This window comes from Dermacentor variabilis, chromosome 1 (genome assembly GCF_050947875.1).
Source record: "Dermacentor variabilis isolate Ectoservices chromosome 1, ASM5094787v1, whole genome shotgun sequence".
Taxonomy (NCBI): domain Eukaryota; kingdom Metazoa; phylum Arthropoda; class Arachnida; order Ixodida; family Ixodidae; genus Dermacentor; species Dermacentor variabilis.
In genome coordinates, this window is record NC_134568.1 from 177,940,444 (window position 1) to 177,964,230 (window position 23,787).

Here is a 23,787-nt window from a genome sequence, read left to right on the forward strand (position 1 = left end):
CTTAACCACAAAACAACCATGTCACCATCCATAGATGCCATCAGGAAATCTGTGTTCTACGTATCTATGGTGAACCTTATTTATTTATTTATTTATACTGTAGACCATCGTGGTGGTCCATGCAGAAGTGGCATACAAGTAATAAACAACATCATAACAAGCAAATAACAATCAGACATGAAGAAAAACAACAAAGAAAGGTAATGCGAGGCATGGGACACTAATTACAATCATAATACAGGTGTTCTAAGTTGTGTTCAAAATAATTTGAATAAAAAACAGTGTAGGGTAGAGCATTCCAATCTGACAATGTTTTAAGAAAAAAGCTGTATTTATATGAATTTGTCCTTGTGAATATTGGGGCAAGTATCCTGCTATGGACATGTCTAGCTTTCCTAGTTGAGTGGGGATGCACGCTATTTGGTATATTTTCTTTTATGTTTCCTGCAAGACAGTTATGAAGAAAAACCACCCTATTGACTTTTCTGTGGGATTGTAAAGATGGGGTGTTTAGTTGCTGCATAAGTAAGGAGGGTGAGTTAGTCATTTTGTACTTATTGAATATGAAGCGCATTGCTTTTCTTTGCACACACTCTAACTCTCGAATATCATTTTTGTTAGGGAGGTCCCATGCAGTGGAGGCATATTCGAGCGTAGCCTGAACACATGTATTATGTGCTATAAGTTTAACGTTAGGAGGTGCACTTTTAAGTTTCCTTTTGAGAAACCACAATTTTCGTACTGCTGAAGTACAAATAGCCGATATATGTGATGACCAGGTAAGTTTGTTATTTAAAATGATACCGAGATACTTGCATTTATTTGCTTCCTGTATGTTACGCTGGTTCATTGAGTACATAAATGTGCTAGGTATTTTCTTTCTCGTAACACGCAAAAGTAAATTTTTTTCTGTACTTAATTTCATGTCCCATCTGATACACCAGTCTCCAATGACTTGTAGGCTTTCTTGTAATATTGCATGATCATTTGGATTACTGATTTCCTTAAAAACAATGCAGTCATCCACGAACAGTTGAATGCAGACACCACCATGAATCAAGTCTGTCAAGGCATTCATATAAATCAAGAATAATGGTCCCAAAACACTTCCCCGGCGCACGCCAGAAGTAACATGCAAAAGTTCTGAAGACTGATTTAAAACATATACAAATTGCCACCTCTCCCGAAGGTAGGCAGCAGTCCAATTAATAATATTTAACGAAAGACTCAAGTATGCCAACGATATAGCCGGCTTTGTCTCTTAATGCATACATCTGATTCTTGCCTATTCCCAGTTTCTTCTTCACTGCTTTTAGGCTTCCTCCGTTCCTGAGAGCATGTTCAATTCTATCCATATTATAGTTCCTTATGTCAGCTGTCTTACGCTTGTTGATTAACTTAGAAAGTTCTGCCAGTTCTATTCTAGCGGTAGGGTTAGAGGCTTTCATACATTGGCGTTTCTTGATCAGATCTTTCGTCTCCTGCGATAGCTTACTGGTATCCTGTCTAACGGAGTTACCACCGACTGCTATTGCACACTCCTTAATGATGCCCATAAGATTGTCGTTCATTGCTTTAGCACTAAGGTCCTCTTCCTGAGTTAAAGCCGAATACCTGTTTTGTAGCTTGATCCGGAATTCTTCTAGTTTCCCTCTTACCGCTAACTCATTGATTGGCTTCTTATGTACCAGTTTCTTCCGTTCCCTCCTCAAGTCTAGGCTAATTCGAGTTCTTACCATCCTATGGTGACTGCAGCGCACCTTGCCGAGCATGTCCACATCTTGTATGATGCCAGGGTTAGCGCACAGTATGAAGTCTATTTCATTTCTAGTCTCGCCATTTGGGCTCCTCCACGTCCACTTTTGGCTAACCCCCTTGCAGAAGAAGGTATTCATTATCCGCATATTATTCTGTTCTGCAAATTCTACTAATAACTCTCCCCTGCTATTCCTAGAGCCTTTGCCATATTGCCCCACTGACTTGTCTCCAGCTTGCTTCTTGCCTACCTTGGCATTGAAGTCGGCCATCAGTCTAGTGTATTTTGTTTTGACTTTACCCATCGCCGATTCCACGTCTTCATAAAAGCTTTCGACCTCCTGGTCATCATGACTGGATGTAGGGGCATAGACCTGCACAACCTTCAATTTGTACCTCTTATTAAGTTTCACAACAAGACTGGCCACCCTCTCGTTAATGCTATAGAGTTCCTGTATGTTACCAGCTATATCCTTATTAATCAGGAATCCGACTCCTAGTTCTTGTCTCTCTGCTAAGCCCCGGTAGCACAGTATGTGCCTGCTTTTTAGCATTGTATATGCTTCTTTTGTTCTCCTAACCTCACTGAGCCCTATTATATCCCATTTACTACCCTCTAATTCCTCCAATAACACTGCTAGACTCGCCTCACTAGATAACGTTCTAATGTTAAACATTGCCAGGCTCAGATTCCAATGGCGGCCTGTCCGGAGCCAGGGATTCTTAGCACCCTCTGCTGCGTCGCAGGTCTGACCGCCGCCGTGGTCAGTTGCTTCGCGGCTGCTGGGGACTGAGGGTCGGGGTTTGATTGTTGTATTCATATAGGAGGTTGTATTCAGGAGTGTTAGTACTATATAAAATTAAAAGGTCATAAAAAAAAGCATACATTTTACAGTGCTCGTCTGGCTGAGCTGTTTTAAGATTGCAGTCATAGCTAGCAAATAAAATGTCACTTAGAACAGGGGCAATACATGAACCGATGCACACACCTTTCTTTTGTATAAAAAGCTTATCCTCCATGCTGATGAAAGTGGAATGCATGTAAAACCTTAAAGGGACACTAAAGGCTGATGCTAAGTCGACGTTGACTGCTTAAATACCATTCCAGAAATTTTGCAACACTTGTTTCGTGCCAAGAAAAGACTTAGTTTACGAGAAAACTGCATCTGAAGGGTCCGAAAGCCTTTATCATGATTCAAACCTTCCGCCAACCAACCAGAGGAGTGATGACGTTGCATACGCCATCACCACTCTTTGCTGCCGTCAAAGTGTAAAACGGCGCCCGACAGACTGCGGTACTGAGCCAAGACAAAGTTGTGGATTCGCCGCTGCAGCTGCTTTTTGGTGAAGTGGCGTAGACTGTTCGGGCATCCGATGACATGACATGGAAGTTGAATTCTCTGCTACTTGTTGTTTGTGCGAGTTTTGCGAGCCAGCAAAACTAGCGCAATACGCAATAACTAAACCACTGAAACGCGAAAGCATGGGTAGTGTGGAGTCGAGTGAAAACGAAACCTTTCGACCACCCGCGTCATTGTAAAGGGCAATTTCAACGAGTTTTCTCAAAAAAGGAAATAGAATTTGACAAGTAGCACTTTATTTCATCTTATACTAATACAATACAAGGATTTTCTTTTTTTTTTTTTTTTTGCAACGAGTGGTTGAGTACTAGTCACAGAATTTAACTGAGGCGTGCTTTCGTCATCGGGCAAGTGCTCAAATGTCTCGGGGGAGTCTCTAATCATGTCCTGCATTTACTTCGATTTCTTGATTATGAAGGCTCTGTTCGCGATAATATTGATGCCTTAGAGATTCTCAAGCACTAATCTATCACTTTAGCTTGACTTAATATTTGCCTTTAGTGTCCCTTTAAGAGCTCTAAGAACCTGTTGGAATTGATACCACATGCATTCTGAAACTTAAGAACATCGTATTTGTCAATGCAATGGCCAACTTCGATGGATACATCTTGAGGCAAAAAGTAATATAAATCCTTAATGCCCATGGAAAAAGGCTTGGACAGCCTTTGGGCATTCTTCACGGAGAAAGGTGGAGACAGTACCTGTCTTTATGCGGAAGGGGTCATTGATGTTGAGGAGTCACAAAAACTTCTGCAGGAACACTCCTACTTGCCGAACCGGTGGCAGGTTCCACGCTCAGAAATGATGGCCCGAAGAGGGCATAGTTCCTTGTGAGTCAGGGCGCTGAAAAACACAGAAAGACTGATTCCTTTGCATGCCTTTACGGAGCAGGCCATCTTCGGAAGTCCGGCCTTTCTGTTCGTTGAGTTGGCGTCAGAGCTGGCGATCTTTTCCTTAATCTTTAGAATCATTGAGATAGTTGATTTCAACACTTTGTACTTCTTGACCAACTCGCAGTTTTTAGCACCTTGAGACAGTTCCATCAAAATCGCTCGCTTCGTTGCCACGTCCAGTGCTTTTTGTTTCGTGACCGCTGCAGGCACGGCATTCCCGTCCGCCATCCTGAACACAACTCAGGCCCACCCAACTAGAACGAAGCGTGGAAGTGAGGAAATCATGGAGGCTAGTGTGGAGACTAGTGTGGAGAGGCCTGCTTCACTTTTTTTTTCCTTCCTCCATGCTTCGCGGTAATGGCCAGAAAACGAAACTTATGAACTTTAGCTGGTGCCATAGAACGACCACCAAGACAGTGAAGGAGTTGCAAGAAAGAGTGAGTGGATGGGAGTGGAGTTGCGAGGAAGGGCGACCTTGGAAGCCACGAGCCGACACCCATGGGTAGCGCGCGGCAGCGAGGAGAGGGTAGCGGGGCACGAAACAGATAGTTCGCCTGCGAGGAAACTTTGGAAAACGGACCGCGTGCGTAAAGGAGTCGGAGGTCATCGTTATTTCGCATTGTAGCGCCGGGTATACGCCGTGCGTTCACTGTGAACGGTCGGCAGGGCTCAGAAGTGTTCGTTATACGGGCAATGTTATGCCATTGAAATGATGTATATTTTGACGGTTGCACGGGTCTCGTTCGTTTTAAGTGAAAGTTCGCCTTAAGTGGGGCCGTTGTATGTGGGCTAGACTGTAATTCATACTCATGGAATGATTCTGTCAAACATGTATAGAGATGTGTGGTGTAAGATACTCATTAATTTGGGACCAATTTGATGCACAGCGGCTAATTCCATATTGGGACATTATTGTGTCTGTCATGCATGGTGTTCCAGCAATGAAGCAAGCATGGGAGATGCACAAATGGGCTGACATTACAATTGGCAACATTGTGATGTAGCCAGATGACAACTTTTCCTACATAATACAAAGTAAACCAATTCAAAGTGCTTCGCATACATCACAGGATCGCAGTTTATGAAACTGGGTTTAGGAAGGGCATGAATAGCAGCTTTTACATGCAGTAGCTCGATTCCGAGATACATGCTTTCATGGATAATGCAGCACTTGCCAGCTCTCCATGTCAATAGCTACATTCGTTTGTTCTCATGCCTTGTGATTGAACCATTGTGTACAAAATTCCTTATTAATTTCCTTACTAATGTGGATGCAGCCTAACAACTAGTGCCAGGCTTTTGTAGCATCTGTTTTTACCCTCTCCTATATTGTTGGTGCTTATCAGTTGACTGTTTGGATGAGACTGTTGGTCATATGCTAGTGATTTAGTAGCGTATCTGAGCCTTGCAACAAACATTCTCTCACTAAATTTTTTAATAGCTTGACACCCCAAAAATTACATGTCCTTTGCTGGTCTTGGGAGCCATAAATTTGTTTTTACTGCACTGCTTTATGTGAGAAAAATGGAGAAGGTAAAGGGACATGACAACGTGGACAGGATACGGAACTGTTTCCTATACGATATTTACCATTTTTTCTTGCCTAATGATCGCACTTTTTTGTAAAAAAAATTGACGCTAATTCAGGGGTGCGATCATTATGCGAGTTAAATTTCCCGCGAAAAGAAAAACAATTTTTTTTTTTCATCCGGCGTTTGCTGCGGGATAACAACAGGTCAACAAGCAGGTGGCTGCCGCTGAATAGTGCGGGACACCAAAACAATAATGACGGCCGGCGGAGCAAGCCGAATGCGCCGAACGTGATTTTGTTTCTTCTCGTGAGTACATTACGTGCATTGAAACAGTTTTTTTCTCTGTCAGTAATGAATAATATCGTAAATATAGGCAAATTTGCGACGATAACGGGACCATGTACACTTTGAGGGGACAGAAACAGAGGTGGGCACACTTAGCTGCCAGTGACAGAAACACATGGTGGGCAAGCTGCGGCATTTGTCTTCACTGCTATTCACTGCGCATTATAGTCTGCACGGCTGCTGCGCCATAAAAATCCCAACTCATCATCATCATCATCATCACTGCTATTCTTATACGGCACGTTTCTGCTAAGGGTGGGCGAATATCCTAGCTGTGTTACAAGCGTCAGCGTATGAATAGGGTACACTGCTAATGTATCAATGTAAACGTGGCTGCTATCATTGTCGCTCGCAATTTGTTGCGTGCCCACGAGTGCAGACGAGAATCGAAAGGCGCTTGTTTTGTTGTTGTTCACCAAAATCATTATGAAGCCTACAAATAATAAAGCCAAGGTAAGTTTGGTTGTAGCTTTGTTTTTCATGCAATTGCAGAAAGTGATGAAAGGAATGAAATGGAGCATCTGCTTAAGAATGTTTGGTGCATGCAGACTGCTTGGTATGTCTTAAAGAGTCGTTCGCGCGGCATTTGACAGATGGTAAGCGTGATGATCATTAGCTAGACTTGGCACACGACATATCGCTATGACAAGTTCTGGGTGTGGTCATTACATGGGAAAGAAAAAAAATCAAATTTTGATGACAAAATTCAGGGGTGCGATCATTATGCGACTGTGATCATTATGCGAGTAAATACGGTAGGTCCTTCTGGTGCGTTACTACAAGTTGATGTATCAATTACTACAAGGTTCTGTGAAAAACTGCCCAACCTACGGCAACACTTCACTTTCTGTGCAAAAATAAGCCATGGTGCTTTTTCTCTTTTCTGGCCATTATGTGCACATTACAATTGTGTAAATGCAGTAAGTTTTTTTTGTATTTTTACACAGTGGAAGTGGTGCTCAGTATTCACTGCTGTCATAGGAGCTACAGTGAAAGCTCGTTAATTCGAACTTCAATAATTCGAATTTATAGATAATTTGAACTGTACGATTTGGTCCGGCCAAGCTCCACAGAAGTATAAAAAAGCTCGTTAATTCGAATGCGAGAAGGTTCCGCCACGGATAAGTCGAACTACGTGCCGCCTGGCACACGGCCAGAGAAACGCACCTACTGCTTACACACAAGGCTGCGTCGCCTCCGGAACGGAGAGAACGGCGAGAGAAGGCAAAATCGGAAAAAGTCTAACCGGTGTGGAGTCGGCCAGAAGGCAGCGGCGGCTGCCACCTCTTCATTCTATGTAACCTCCAAGACTTCTTGCCCGTTGCGAATCTCGGAGGCTTTGCAAATCTTGTGCAGCTGCTAATGTTGTGCGGCAGCTGGCGCGGCAAGCACGAAAACACAGCGAATCAAGTGCGTCGCAGCTGTGCTTGCAATCAAGAACTGACGAATCGGGGCCTTCGCCACCTTCACATGTTCAGCGTCTTTGTCTCGGCAGTCTTCATCGGTTGTGCATGTCTGTTTCCAGCTTAGGAGGTATTGGCCGTCGCGATTCTTTGTGATGGTGTTAAGCCTCGGCTAACGTTCGTTTCGGTGGACATCGGTGGTGTGGCACAGTCGAACCCAGAGCTTCGCCTTGAAGCGGCACACGCCATCATTTTCTGACTCGCCAAATATCTGACATGCCCTACTGCTTCCAAATCGCAGTGTACTGTTCTTCTCCTTCACTTTCGTTAGTTCAACTTTCGTTAATTCGAATTGAAGCGGCTTCCCCTTGCGGTTCGAATTAACGAGCTTTTACTGTATAAGTTTCCTCATTTAATAGCGAAACTTGTCCTAATGCTTGTCATTGGATGAGCTGGTAATCCATGATGCCAAGAAAAACTCCTTGCGTAGCTTCTTGTTACCCCTGTTATTCTTCTACACTAAAATTTTTTTTGCAATCATAACATTGAGGGAATGAAAATACACTACGTCAGTGTTTTGTTAGCCCTAAAGAATATTGAACTGGCTTTTTGCTAATGAAACCTTAGAAAACATGTGAATTATAGCTTCACAACAGGTGCTCTATGCGTGAAGTCCTTTGGACTTTGAAGCTGATGTTGTGCTCTGTTTCTGCTCTAGGTGCTGGAGAAGAAAAGTCAGTACTTAGAGTTTGGTGGCAATTTAGTTCCTGTGACTAAGTCGGGCGAGCAGCTGCAGCTCCAGTTCCAGGCCTTCCGAGAGAACCGACTTCCATTTTCTGTCCGTGTTAAGGATCCTCACCAGGAGCCTCTTGGACGGCTTGCGTTCATGCGTCAGCCGCGGGCTGCTCGTGCCACAGAACCCCCTCAGGCACCTCTCTGCAATCTCAACATCGCCTTACCAGAGGTAAGATCTCTTGTTTGCAGGAAACTTTGTGTGCTTAACTACCTGACTGCTTTGTCATGCAGTATGAAGCCTCACAGAACCTTTCGGAGCTGGTTACACTGGAGAAGAAGTATGGCTTTGTCGAGGAGACAGGCCTAGGTAGGAACATACATTTTTCTTCTTTGTGAGCTTGCTTGTCATTGTATAGAAAAGCCTTTCAGCTGTGCATCAGCAGTATACCCATACCATCATCCAACTCATCCACGCTAAGGATGTTGTTGAAGGGAGGAACATGTTCTCATTGAGAACGAGGAGTACTGGGTTTATTTACAATATGAGGAGTGGAGAACATTATGCCTCATCAGTCTAGCATGACAGAATTGAAGTACACTGAGGAGCCGAAAAAGTCAGCTTAAATCCCTTCTGTCCTCCCTAGATCCCTAGGCCAGGGAAATCAGCCGTCCCACCTTCGTCCAATCGCAGCGTCCAACGTCGTCGAAGGACCCGCGTTGAGGGTGAAGGTGCACACAATCACTCAGGCACTTTTGTTCACTGAACACACAGAAAGGAGGGGAGCTTCGCTGACAGAGATTGTCACCCTTGACTCAAGCTGGCGTGTCTTGCTTTCGGGGATGACCCAGCAATTAGGTAGAGCGGCTGTCAAACAACCGTGGTGGTTACCGGAGTCCGTGAGGAAATGCTATAGATGCTCTTTTCCAGGAGTTTCTTGCTCCCGTTGTCGGTGATGGCGACAGTGAACCATCAAGCAAGGCTCGATTCGCCAAAAGAGGACTCTCCTTGTTGTCGCTGCAGGTCTGTCCGAGGGGACGCATTGTTAGCTTCACGAAATGATTCGTTGCAGTGGTGCAGGAGAGGCTAGAAGGTCCCCACTCCCGCTGGCCGATCGTAACAGCTCCTCCATGACCTGGAAAATCTCGACTGGCCAGTGCTGCTGAGAATGCCTGGTTCCAAGGAGGATGATTTGGCTTGCAGCAACCAGCTGCGAAATGCTGACCTACACCCCAAAACATCTCACAATGACAGGCAGCAGCAAAGCAAACCATCCTACAACACGGCTCTGCACAGCGATGAAGTATCTTGGATCTTGCTTTAGACCCACCAGACTTCAAAGAAAACATGAGCGCAGAAACAGCAAATACTGCATTTCACTATGCAAATTTCAAAGGAATTTTGTGTCGACAAAGTTGGCAATCATGGATGGAGTTCTGCTAAATGAAAGGGGATTGTCTTGGCTGAACAAAATAATAATAATAAAATAACCAACAAATATTAGTCTGTATCTTTAAATGCAGAACGAGTTTTAAATGAGCTTGCTCATGCCATCCGCATTGCTATGCAATTTTCCCTTCTTATAGGTAACGGAAAAGTTGTACTGTTGGAGGGTGAGGATCCATCGGAGCAAGTGGCAATTTTTTTGTAACATTTGATTAAGCCTTATCAGAGGGCAGTGGTTGGTCTCGAAGATGAATCTCGCTCCGTACAAGTAACACAACAACTTCTGGGCTGCCAAAGCCAAAAAGGCACAATCCTTCTCTGAAGCACTATAGCTTCCTCTCTTATAGTTAGTTTATGGCTGGCATAGAAAATAGGATGTTTCTCATTATCATTGCCGACCTGACTAAGTACCACACCCCACACTAAGTACCACACCTGTCGCTTGCGTCGGACTGAACTATGAATTCCTTTGTATAGTTTGGTGCGCGAAGCACAGGATGAGAAACTAATAACGTTTTCAAACCTTGGAAAGCGTTCTCTTTGTTCTTATCCCAGTGCACGTTACTCTGTGCTCCCTTTCTGTGTGTGTCCATTAAAAGGACTTCCTATTTGTAAGTAATTCGGACTGTACCGTATATAGTATTCAACAAGTCCCAAAAATGAATGAATGTCTGACTTCGTGCGCGGCTGTGAAAAATCTCCAATTGTAGCTGTTTTCAGCTCGGCTGGCTGTCTTGTGCCCTGGCCGACAGTATGACCCAGATAAGTAATCTGCGAGCAGTCAAACCTACATTTCTCCACCTTCATCATTAAGCCTGCTTCCTTCAACTGCAAGAACACCTGCTCGAGGTGCGATATAAGCTGTTTCCAGCTGTCAAAAAAAATTGCAACATCAAGTTATGGCAATGCGCAGTCCTGCAAGTCTTTTAGGACAATATTAATCAAATTATAGAAGCTAAACGGCATGTTTTTCAGCCTGAAGCTAAGAACGAGAGGGCAAAAAGTGCCTACAGGTGAGATAAATGTGGCTTAGCAGCTGGCACTTTCTGGTAGGGGAACTTGCCAGTATGCCTGCACAAGAGCTAGAGTAAAAATGTATTTAGCAGCGCTGACTTTCGATTCATTCCTCAATTTTGGGTGTTGGGTAAAGCTGATCTCTAGTGATGGCATTTAACTTCCTGTAGTCAACACACGGACAAAGGTCCTTATTAGGGGCTTCCACAAGTATTAGGGTGATGTGTAGCCACTCTCAGCAGGCTCAATAACTCCCAACTCTAGCATGCGCTGTATCTCGGCCTCCACAATTTCTCTCTGTCGTGGAGACACCCTGTAAGGCTTTAATTTTATGGGTTCAGTTGATGTTAGTACTATATTGTGCATTATTAGTTCGGTTCTACCTGGCCGATTGCTGAATCTGTCGAAATATTCCCCTAGCAGCCCGTTTAGCTCATATAGCTGGTCGGGTTTAAGAGCGTTCGTGCTTACTGAGTGTTTTCCAACATCTTCCAGGCTGATTGAGGAGTTTGAGGTCGCCTTGCACTCATTAAACTCGGTATTAATGTCATCCAGCTCTTTGATGGCAAGGTTAATCACTCCGCTCTGCTCCAAGTACGGATTCGTCAAATTGCAGTGGTATATTCTCACCTCCTTCCTGCGACCTGGCACTTTCAGCGCATAGTTAGCATCTGAAAGTTTCTGCAACACTTTAACGGGTCTGTCCCAGTGAACTTCAAGCTTGTTCTTTCTTGAAGGTCTGAGGATCATTACCTGGTCCCCAGTGTTAAACGTTCGAAGCCTCGCATTCCTGTCGTAATTGAGCTTGGCGTTCTTTTGTGCCACACCCATGTTCTTTTCAACTAGTTATTGTGTTGCCAACAGATTTATCACATACTCTACCACTGTTTGACGCTTTCCTCTTTCCTCCCACATCTCTCAACATTCTCTGTGGGGAATGGAGTGTCTTCCCATATACTAGTTTTGCTGGCGAGAACTCTGTATCCTCATGAGAAACCGTTTGCAAAGCAAACAAAGAAGCCGGAAGACAATTCTCCCAGTCCTCCTTGTGCTCGTAACAGAGTGCCCTCAAAACTCGCATAAGCGCTGAATGCCACTTCTCTACGCTATTTGACTGAGGGTGATAGACGGAACTGCGTATTAACTTTACCCCGCACTTTTGTAAGAATTTGGTAGTCAGTGAGCTGGTGAATACTGACCCTTGATCTGCATGAATTTCTGCTGGAAACCTGACTCGGGTGAATACTGTTAAAAGCATGTCTACAACTTCGGTGAAGCTGAGTTCTTTCAGAGGGGTTGCCTCTGGAAACTTTGTAGTCGGACGCAGCATGGTAAGTGGGTACCTGTTACCTGACTTTGTTTTTGGTAGAGGCCCTACTGTGTCTGTCACAAGTCATCTGGAAAGCTCTGATATTAAGGGCAGTACCTTTAAAAGATCTTTTCATGCTCCAGGTTTACCGTAGTGCTGGCAGGCGTTGCATGATCTCGCAAAGTTTTCTTTGAAACAGCCAGGCCAGTAGTATTCCATAAGCAATCTTTCTTTCGATTTGTTTATGCCTAGGTGGCCAGACCACCCATTTCCATGACAGAGACCCAAAAGGTCTTCCCTGTTCTTAGTAGGTACGACTAACTGATCCAGAATCCTGCCCTTTCGGTCTCTGTAGTGCTGATATAGCAAGCCTCCTTTCTCGTGCATTGTCAAGTTGCGTCTAGTAATGCCTTCTTTAGCTGTTACATCTAATTTAGCTAGGCTGACGTCACTCTTTTGCTTGGCTGCCATCGACTCTCTGTCCACACATAAGAGCCGATCAAATTTCTTTCGAGGCTGGTGATAGTAACGACCCTGTCTCACTTGCGAGAGCGTCGGCTGGCTCTTCCTGCAGGTGTGAACTTTGACACATGCCTTGTGATACACCCTTGTTGAGCTGGTCAGCTGGCAGTATTTCCTCAACTGCTTTTTCTCTAGTCTAGCTTGGTTTCTGGTGCCGAGGCTACCTCTTTTGCTACTTGTGCTAGAGCGGCTTTTCCATTTTCAGATGAAAGTGATGCGATTTGAAGAGGGATCACGTCAACGCCTGTACTGCACCCTCTCCAAGTTTCAGCCCCTTCTCACGCAGTAACAGCTCCAACCGATTCGAAAAAATGCAGCTACAAAAATTTGGCAACTGCAGCCTCAGTCACGAGCTCCCCGAACAGCTCACTTATTTTGACTTTCGCCATTGTCAGACACACACTGTGTTCTTCCACAACCTGTTTAATCCATGCTACTTCTCCGGTGAAGCCATCTGCCGTGACGTAAGACAGACAACGTCCATGTAGGCAGCACTGTATCACAGTACCTGGCATGGTTTTTCATTACTAAGCAGGTCATGAAGATATGGGCATAAAAGTTACATGTTCTTGTCTTTTTTATCCACTTAGAAAAAAACTATGCTAGGCTTCCTGCAGTTCACAGTGATATGTCTGAGTTTGTGGCACTTATAGCAGCAGATCGGTCTAAAAGATTTGAATTCCCTTTCTGCTCTTTATCGACGGTTTCACCATTTGACCTCTCTTCACTCTTTTCTGACATCCTTTTTCTCTGGGCCTGCATGCTCTGCTCATTTCGTCTGCGATTCCTTTTTGAACAAATATTGTTCCCACGGTCCATTTCGATCATTTGAACTCCCGTCCTTGGCACTCAGCTTTCTACGTGTTGCGTACTCTTCGGCTAATTCGGCTGCCCTTTCCACAGTGTTTATGTTTCCTCTGTCTTGCATCCACAGCTTCACAGATTGTGGGATGCTTTTGTAAAACTGCTCTAACCACATGCATTCAATAATGATGTCTCTGCTCTCGTACGATTCTGCGCTTTTCAACCACTTGACTAGGTTTACCTTTAAGCCATATCCAAACTCCAGATATTCCTTGCTAACCTTGCCTGTGCTTCAAAACCTTTGCTGAAAAGCTTCGCCTGAAAGGTGGTACTTATTCAAAAGGCTACCCTTAACCTTTGTGTTATCACATGCATCTTTTGCACTGAGTCTGGTGATTGCTTCAGCAGCTTCACATGGTAACATAGACAGCAACTGCTGTGGCCATGCACTCGGAGCGAAGTTCACCTTCTCGCAAGGCCTTTCAAAATTTCCTAAGAACAACCCTATGTCGTTCCCGACATCAAATGGCTTTAACAGCCTGTTCATGCGGTATGATTCTGCCTCACTTGAATGTTCCAGAGCCCCTTTGCTCGCTCAAGACAACTCCAAACGTTTACTTTCAAGGTCGAGTGGAATTTTTCCTTAACTTGCAATCTTTCTCGCATTCCTCTTCTTTCCTGAAATGTTCTAACCCAATTCTGATGTCCTCCTCACTGGCCTGTTCGATAATCAGGTTTAATATTTCCGATTTCATCATTTCCTTCTGTACTTCCAGGCCCAGTTCCTCACCGACAACCAACAATTCGTCTCTCAGCAGTGTCCTGAAGTCCACGATTACGGTTTTACTGCCTTGGTCCTGCTCACTAAATACAACTAGGTAAACACAACCTAGCTAACAACCAACAATCCAGCTTCCATACTGTTCTAAACTGAAGAACCACAAAATGAAGCCTAGAGAGTCAAAGCAAAAACCAAGCACTCACAGCAAAAACAGCACCGCCTTGCAAAGTCAGTCTCACCGCTGCCAGCCAGTTGTAAGAGTTGGGGTCGGGCATGCCAAAAGGGGTAGCTGGCCCATGCTGTCATCCCGACTCATCCACGCTAAAGACATTGTTGAAGGGAGGAACATGTTCTCATCGAGAATGAGGAGTACTGGATTTATTTACGATATCTACATGAGGAGTGGAGAACGTTACGTCTCAAAAGTCTAGCATGACTGAATTAAAGCACACTGAGGATCCAAAAAAGTACGCTTAAATCCCCTTTGCTCTGCCTATATCCCAGGCCAGGGAAATGTGCCGTCCTACCTTCGTCCATTCGAAGCGTCCAAAGTTGTCAAAGGACCCGCGTTGAAGGTGAGGGTGCACACAATCACTCCGGCACCTTTGTTCATTGAACACACAGAAAGGAGGGGAGCTTCGTGGTGGACGGGGATTGTCACGCTTGACTCCAGCTAGTGCATCTTGGCTCCTGGGATGACCCAGCAATTAGCTGGAGCATCTGTCAAACGACCATAGCTGTTACCGGAGTCCGTGAGGAAGTGCCGTAGAATGCCCTTTTCCAGGAGTTTCGTGCTCCCATTGTCAGTAACGGCGACAGTGAACCATGAAGCAACACTCGATCCGCCAAAGGAGGACTCGCCTTGTTGTCGCCGCAGGTTTGTCCAAGGAAATGCATTGTTAGCTTCACAGAGGGATTTGTTGCAGTGGTGCAGGAGAGGCTAGAAGGTCATCACCCCCGCTGGCCGATTGTAACGCTGCCTAGGCTGTAGCAAGGTGGAGAGTTGGATGAGTTGGTTGACATTGCTTTTTCTTGCAGCTCAACCAGCACAATTTCTCTGTGCTTATATGCCGGTTGTACTGCAAGCGAAATGCCTGCCAAGACCTTTTGGTGGTGCATATTAACACTTGCAGATAATTATCAAGGAGGGCTGATTGGTGGTGTGCTGTTGGCTTTTTGCGACATGGTCATTGTGTGGCCTTCAACTGCTGCATTGGACTGACAGTGGTTTGTTGTGTTGCGTGGCCACTATGTCTAATTTCCATGATGTAACCAGCCTCATGCTTCACGTATGAAATCATTCATTTTGTACTGGTCACATCAAAAGATTAATTAATTACATTTGTTTTGCTCTTGAGAAATTGAGGATTGAAACCATAATTACAGAGTTCACACTTAATAAAGCAAAAAAAAAACATGGAAGACACAAGATGTTTGTGTCAGTACTCCTACAAAATGTCTACATTGGATACATGTAGGCTCAGCTGGAGCATACTTTTGATTGTCAAAAATACCCCCATCCCCAGTTGGCTATGTCCAATCTCAAAAACTTCTGTGGAGAGTTGAACACATTAATAATTTCGAAGGTAGCTTAATTGACCAGCTACATAGCTCTGTTCTAAAGTTTTACGACAGCAGATTTACTCTATATGTTAAAGAATAATGCTTAATATTGCTTCTGTGCCAGTCAACAAGGCTACTTGCTTGTTCACATTGGTTTTGTTTTCTGAAATGATTTGTAACACTGAAGAAAGAGGTGCAGTTTTGCTTATTGAATTTTCTGTGATGCTTACGCAATGCAGCCAAGCCTGAGCTGATCCACCGTGCAGATCTGCGACTCTCTGACATTGCGCGAGAGCTGGGGTCAGACTGGCCAGCATTGGCAGCACAGTTAGATGTGCCAGAGCAAGATGTGGCATCCATTCGTACAGAATGCCCCAGTGACCTGGCTCAGCAAGCACTGTTAATGCTCCGACTCTGGATGAAGAGGGCTGGAGGCCGTGCCACAGGTCAGCCTATGCTGCTTCACTTCTTCTGTGAGAGGGCTTTGTAAGCAAATATGTGAACGATGAGACAGTGAGGACATGCTCTTCATTTATTCATGTTATAATTTTCGTTCAGTTGCAAATAGCTTGGAAGTGCTAATAGCCGCCTTAGGAGGCTGTTCAAGCCATGTTGCTTAAAAGAAAGTTTAGCACTGTAGCTGATGTTAGGACCTACAGTGAGATGATTATGAACAAATTTCGGCATGTTACTATGAGAGAAACCTCCATGCGGTACACTTAGGGTTTCATTGAAAAGGCATTTATGCTGTATTATGCTATTACAACGACAATGCATGGCTCTTGCCCGAGGTAAATTTTTCTGAAATTCCAGAATGGAAATCAGTGTACTGAGGGTGTCTACCAACCGGGAAAACTGGGAATTCTGAGGGATTTTGAATAGTCTGGAAAAACTCTGGGAAAACTCAGGGAATTTGTGCTTTAATCAGGGAAAATTAACTGTCATTTTATTAAAAGGGAACGAAAGTCACCCTAGTGCTGATTCGAGTAAAAAAGAGGAATTTTAACGAATTGTATTTGACGCCGTGTCATCGGCTGGAGGAGTTGCCAGTGTACAGTCAACAACCAATTTTCTGGACACCCCATTTTAGGGAAATTCCCGATAATTCGGATGGCTTCGCAGCACCACCACGTGCCCATAAAGTAAATGCATAAAAATGTCTGTAATTTCAGATGCAAGAACAGAGCTGTCCTATTTTCCGGACTCTTTGCCATGACCGCAGGTCCGAAACGGCATTAATCAAAGCCAACACCGCCGTTTTGATTATCTTGCCGCCTTGAACCACCGCTCTTGCATGCAGATTCGCTGGCAGCCGTATCCACCACTGTGGCAACGCGAGGTTTAGCTGCTTCGACATTCGCTATTAAGGTTCTTGCCATTCGGTGCCGTGTTTTTCATTGAAAGAATTCGCCGCTGTCAGTAATGGCACTGACTCCGCTTTTGTAATCCTCACGATTGGCTTCGAAGCTTAGAAAGCATGGCGCGTTGCGTAATGCCGGTTCCCGAATGACAGCTTCACCTCAGCACGGGATGTTACACGGTGAAGCATACATAAAGTATTGCGGTAAAGCTTAACAAGCGTGGGAAGGGGCAATTGTCAAGGGACAAAGTACGTATTCCATAATTATACATGCGTGCACCCACAGTCTCATGTCGCAGTTCGAGCACCAATATGCCTAATAGCTGTACAGAGCTTTTTCGGATGTGCCTGTGAGGATTTGAGCCCTTAAGGGCAGTAAAAGACATGCGTCCATTTTTTCGGACTGCCCGATTTGATTTTTCGAACGTTTTCGTAGCCCCTAGGGAGTTCAAAAATCTCATGTTCACTGTACAACTTATCAAGAAGGTGCTTCACATGGTCTGTGGGGCGAATGTGCGGCGGAACGAGGACAAGAAAGGAAATGACCGTCGCATCCAGGAATGATCGGGAAAGGAACTGTGCCGCATCTACTTTGAAAGAGCTTGAGCTCAAAAAGCAAAGTGTTGGCTGATGGAAAGATGCAGGTGACCCTCATCTAAACCAAAATAAACTCTTGAAAGCAGTGAAACACAAAACAGAGGCATTATGCTTGGGCCGAGAGTATGTGAGCATAGATGAGGTTGACTTTCCTGCTGCTAAGAAAATCTCACTTGTGACAAAGTTCAGGCCTAATGCCAGTGATCTTGCTATCACTTGATAGAAATAGCTCATTTTCGAGCATGTTTGCTTCTGTATGCAACTCTTTTTGTTCGTACTTGAAAATGTTCAACTCGATTTGCAGTGGCCTTTACCATTTTTCTTTTTCGAAGATATTTGCTGTGCATTTTACTATCCCCCTCCCTTCAGTTTTCTATTTTGAATAAAATAAACACTACTCCTTACTATTCAAACTGGATTAGGTTTTTTTTATTTATTTTCTTAAAATGCTTACTTGAGAGTGACAGCATCGGGCGACGTGTTGTCAGCCTGTGTTGACATAAAATAAGGTTCTGTGTCGCTGAGGGAAAACCTGGGAAACTCAGGGAATTTGAAAATGTCAACTTGGTAGACATCCTGTGTACTACTATAAACATTGCTGTTTAGTGCATGTTGCTTATAAATAAGCACACCACTGAGGCATCCACAGTGTACGGCACAATTAGTAGTACAATGTCACTATGTTAGTGGCTGCAAAATGATAACTTTTAAAGGGACGCTAAAGGCAAATACTAAGTCAACGTGGACTGTCAAATATCATTCCAAAAACCTCGCAACACTTGTTTTGCGCCAAGAAAAGATGTAGTTTATGAGAAAATTGCATCTGTAGGGTCCAAATGCCTTTTTCGTAATTCAAATCTCCTGCCACCCAACCGGGGGAGTGGTGACGTTGCATATGCCATCACCACCCTTTGCTGCCGTCGAAGTGTAAGATGGCGCTCAACAGACTGCGGTACTGAGCCAAGACAGAGCGGTGGAATCGCTGTTGCAGCTGCTTTTTGATCAAGTGGTGTAGACCGTTCGGGCATCCCGCGACATCACACGGAAGTTCAATTCTCTGCTACTTGCAGTTTGTGTGAGTTCTGCGAGCCAGTAAACCAGCTTAGCACTACGCGATAATGCAACTATTGAAATACGAAAATGTGGGCGGCGCGGAGTAAAGCGAAAATTGAAACTGTTCGACCGCCCGTGTCGTTGTCAAGGGTAATTTCAATGAGTTCTTTTTTCTAAAAAGATGAAATAGAACTGGCCAAGTAGCATTTTACTTCGTTTTATAATACAAGGATGTTTTTTGCAATGAATGGTTAAGTACTAGTGACAGAATTTAACTGAGGAGTGCTTTCATCATCAGGCAAGTACTTGAATGTCCCGTTGGAGTCTCTAACCATGGCCTGCATTTACCTTAATTTCTCAATTATTAAGGCTGTGTTCGCAATAATATTGACGCCATAGAGATCCCCGAGCACTAATCTATCACTTTAGCTAGACTTAATATTTGCCTTTAGTGTCCCTTTAAAGAGGTCCTGAACCACCCTTCAGGCTTTGTGAAAGAACACATTCAGCAAATAGCATACACTGCTGTGAACATCTCAGCCAAATACTGCAGTCATGCGCGGTACGTGGAGTTTTCAATCGGAGTGCGAAGTTATCTTTTTCGCATACACCCTCTTTTCGAACAGAAGCCTTCTCCTTACCCATTTCGTAACTGGCTGCACCTTGCATATGTTGTCATATGCAGGATTCTCATACATGGATGCTATAGGCCAATAGCTGACATCAGTCACTGAGGGTGTTTGGATTAGTGGGCTCATTCCTACTGTTACTGTGTATATTAATTGATGCAGTTAACTAAACAGGATTAAGTGAGCGAAAATCTGCATTTCCAATTTCTATAAGAATTATGCACTTCCAGAAGAAGCCAACTATTGTCTGCTCACACTCGGCTGCACCTGCCCATGTAGAAATGGAACTTTGGCCACATTGCTTATTGGGTGGCATAGTTATTGGGTCTCGCTAATTTTGATTAGTTTGTAACACTCAACTTGCTTCAACTACGCAAAGCTTAACCCTTTGAGGGTCAGTGACATATATTTATGGCGCCGTCTGTACGTTTAAAAAGCGCGCCAATTTCCAAACTTTTTCTTTTCTGTCATGTGCTGCCACTATGTGGGAATACAGGGAATTTTTTTCACGCTCCTTCCTCTCTCGGTTTTCGTTGTATGGTTTGTTTTAGCACTAGTTCGCTCCTGCACGTCTATATACTACCACTTGCGCATTGGTGCGCGCGCGGCAGTTTGGGTTTTGTTCCGCAGGTGGTTTGGGCTTCTTGCGCTTGCAAAACCGATAGCCATCTCGTTACTAATCGCTCAAAGGGCAACCGCTTGTTTCTCGCTCGTTTAGTGCTCACAGGGGTGCGCATAGAAAGGATGCTGCTGTGCATGCGTTTCCGTTGCTTTCTTTTTTGAGACTCTTGAAAACTAATTGCCTCTGGTTGGCGATAAGATGAAGATTAGCGGAAGTTTGTCACACGTTTTGCTTTTTTGATGGGCACATAACCACACAGTTTTCTTGAGTGCGCGCACCTACGCAATTTGATCACGCTATGGATGTACATATTAGTGTAAAAACAGGAACATTTGAGTCTTGCGAAATATTCTCGTGTGCGCTATACACTATAACTTGAACTATAACAATGTATCAAATTTCTAATTCTTATAAGTTTATTTCCTTTTTTATTGTTTTTATTCATGAATGAAGAGTACATTATACCAACGCAAAATATTTTTTCTCACGTTACGGTCACCCTAGAAAAATTACGGTAAATTTTTTTTCGAAATAAGTCCCTAAAAAGAATTGGAATCTGTAATAAAAAAAAATCAACCCTGGGCGGTCGCATATGGCAAAAAAAATTGACCCTCAAATGGTTAAGCCCAGATCCCACGTATGCTACGCGTGCCATACCTCACGACGAATGGCAGTTAGCATCTACAAAGGACGCATGCCAGCTCACGCTCACTCCTGGCCAATGTTGCTTTCGACTGCTGCTGGCTGAACACCTTGGCAAACATCACTTCATATTGAGCTATTGCTAATGCTTCAGAATGCACAATTTAGATTTGTGTACTATCTCTGCAGGAAACGACCTGCCTGCACCATGTAGCACGGCCAGGCTAGAGCGCACATGAGCACACATGCACTGTAGAGGGCACTACGTGCCATGCGTTCTATATATATATATATTTGTCCGATAAAGGGGTGGGCATTCGTTCGGTAACTCGGCTCCGAGTCACTTCAGTAACCATGGCTAGCGTTTGTCGGCACCCTACATTGTACATGGTGTCAGAAGTGGCCGCCGTTCGCTCTTTCTAATGGCGAACAAGCCGAACACTGCGTTTGCCAGGGTACCTGAACTCCAACAGCCATCGAGCTTCGACTTTGCCGACCCAAGTGCATGGTCTACCTGGATTGAGCAGTTCGAGGACTATGCCTACGCTACACGATTGCACCAAGCTACCGACAAGGTTCGGGTACGAACGCTTCTTTATTGCATGAGTGTTCAAGCTCGACGCACGCTGGCGTCTTTCAACTTGTCGGCCAAAGAAGTTCAGTCATACAGCGTTGTTAAAAGCAAGTTCGCCTCGTATTTCGTGCACCCACTAAACAAAGTTCACGAGAGTTATCGTTTTCGCAAGCGGATGCAGAAAGGAGACGAAAATGTCGATGCATTATTATTCTGCGTTGCGAAACATGGTAAAACGATGCAACTATGGCTCGGCGTCCATAGAAGACAGGCTCGTTTGAGACCGATTTATCATTGTTTTCTTGGACAGCAGGTAATTGGAACAACTCTGCCGTACTTCTGGCTTGACGCTTGATAAAGCGCTTCTGCATGCATGGCTGCACGAAGATGCCGAACGAGAAAAATGTATATGAGAAAGCCAGTTATCTGGGCCAGTCGCCGTTGATGTAGCGAAACACTGGCCAACGAGAGGGCAGTCACGTAATCAAGCATCGGGATCAAGAGAAACGCTCCTCGCCGGCCTTCACAGATCATGTCACTTCTGCGGATAAGAAGAGCATCAGCGGAAATTTTGTCCTGCCAACAAAGCGGTTTGCAAGTTTTGCAAAAAGAAAGGACACTTCAAAGCAGTTTGCTTAGCCAAACAACGCTCGCAAAGCTGACAGTCACATACCATCGAGATGCATGCTGTCAAGAGCGGTCATGAGGCAAAGGCTAAGTTTGTTTGGGTCCATGCGAATGGAGTCCCACTCAAGTTCAAGGTCTACTGGGAAGCGGAAGTTACCGGGGTTCCAAGCACTTTTTCAGGAGTACCGTCACGACTTGAAAAACCGGAGGGTCATCTCACCGGTCCAGGAAATTGTCCTTTGAAAGTAACAGGCCAATTCAGAGCTACGTTGGAGTGGAAGAGCCGCACTTGTGTACAGTCAGTATACGTCATGCCTTCGCAGTCTACACCTCTACTAGACTACCCTGCTATCCTCGCATTGGGAGTCATGAAGTTCATCGACGCCACACAGCAACCTGAAAAGCAAGCTAGCTCTGCAAGCGACGCAACCCCTGGCCAGGACATCTTCGAAGGGCTTGGTACCGTAGCGGAGGAGCAGACTATTCGACTCAAGCCAGGCCATTTGCTCTCAATGCACCTCACAGAATTTCCATTCCTCTGTACAACCAGGTAAAGCAGGAGCTGGACCAGATGGAAAAACAAGGTGTCATCAGGTGCATTACGAAGCCGATGCCATGGTGTGCCGGTCTGGTCGCAGTACTGAAGGCATCGGGCGGCATCCAATAATGTATGGACTTGGGCAGCTCAACAAAGAAGTTCTCCATGAAAAGCATGTGCTTGCAACGGTTGAGTGGGTGCTCAGGCAACTGAGCGACACTAAAGTGTTTCCGAAGCTGGATGCGACAGCAGGATTTCACCAAGTGCGATTGTCCCAAGAATGCCAAGAGTATACCACATTCATCACACCATTTGGACTCCACTGCTACTGTTGTCTACCTTTTGGCTTGACTTCAGCACCGGAATATTTTCAGAGAGAAATGGCTTGAATTCTGGAGTGGCAAACGAACGTCGTCAACATGATAGACGACATCCTGGTTTTCGGCAAAGATCGCGAAGAGCACGACAAGCGACTTGTGGAGGTTCTTGAATGTCTGAAGACAGCCTGAGTTAAACTCAACGAGTCAGAATGCTGCTTCAGTCAAGACAAACTAGAGTTTCTGGGTGTGGTGATCAACGCCATCGTTATCTCGCCAACTCCCAGTAAACTCAAAACTCAAAGCACTGCGTAACTTGGAGCCACCCAAGAACGTTGCTGGGGTTAGGCAATTCCTCGGCATATTGGTCGCTTCGTGCCCAACATTTCGCAGGCAACCGCCCCCTATTCGCGTGTTGCTAGGTGAGCAAAATGCATGGCAATGGGGACCGCCTCAAGAGACTGATTTTAATCAGGTAAAAGCGATCGGGTAAAAGCGATGCTAACTTCGGACTTGTGCGTCGCTAAGAATCATCCCAGTTATAATACCATTGTCTCATGCAACGTGAGCTCATTTGGATTGGGGACGGTTCTTCTGCAGGAACAACCATCGGGCGGGCGACGCGCGGTAGCGTTCGCATCCAGGTTGCTTACTGAAGCAAAACAGTGCTACAGCCAAATGGAGAAAAAGGTGCACTCGGTAGCATGGGCAGTGTATCATTTTGAACAGTGCATGCATGGCCTAAACTTCACTGTAGAAACCGATCACCAGCCACTGGTAACACTACTTGGAAACGCTGACTTGGACACGATGCCCCCACGTATTAAAAGGTTTCACATCAAACTTATGCACTACCAATTTAAATTTAGCGTGGTCTATGTTCCTGGCAAACAGCTAGCCACTGTGGATACTCTTTCAAGGGCTCCGGATGAGAAGCTGTCGATGAGTCCGGTGGATGTGGTAGAGGAGTTTGTGGAATTTCAATTTGCTACAGTCACAGACACGAAGCTGGTTACCGTAGATGATATTCGCAGGCACCAAGAGCTGAACTGGGAATGCAACCAGCTCATCAAATACTGCACTTAAGGCTGGCCTCGTCGAGACAGGCTTTCTGAGCACCTCAAGAAGTACTGGAGCCATCGAGGTGATCTCTCTTTGTGCAATGGCGTCCTGCTAAAAGGTAATCGCTTTGTCATCCCGGCTTTGCTGCACAAGAATGCGCTCGAACTTATCCATGAAGGCCACCAGGGAATTAACCAGTGCCGGCGAAGGGCTCAGGGTTCCGTGTGGTGGTATGGACTTTCGCAGCAAATACAGGACAGAGTCACTTGCTGCATACAGTGCTACAGTTGCACATAGCTGTGTCT

General features: G+C 44.9%; 1 protein-coding gene across 1 annotated transcript in view; it reads left to right on the forward strand.

Annotated features, from left to right (window-relative positions):
• LOC142588471 (uncharacterized) overlaps nucleotides 1-23,787 on the forward strand; it is a 334,812-nt gene that overhangs the window by 184,401 nt on the left and 126,624 nt on the right. The window contains exons 29-31 of the mRNA XM_075700246.1: nucleotides 8,008-8,253; nucleotides 8,316-8,391; nucleotides 15,701-15,907. Coding sequence (XP_075556361.1) covers nucleotides 8,008-8,253; nucleotides 8,316-8,391; nucleotides 15,701-15,907 — 529 coding nt within the window. The remainder of the gene's footprint in view (nucleotides 1-8,007; nucleotides 8,254-8,315; nucleotides 8,392-15,700; nucleotides 15,908-23,787) is intronic.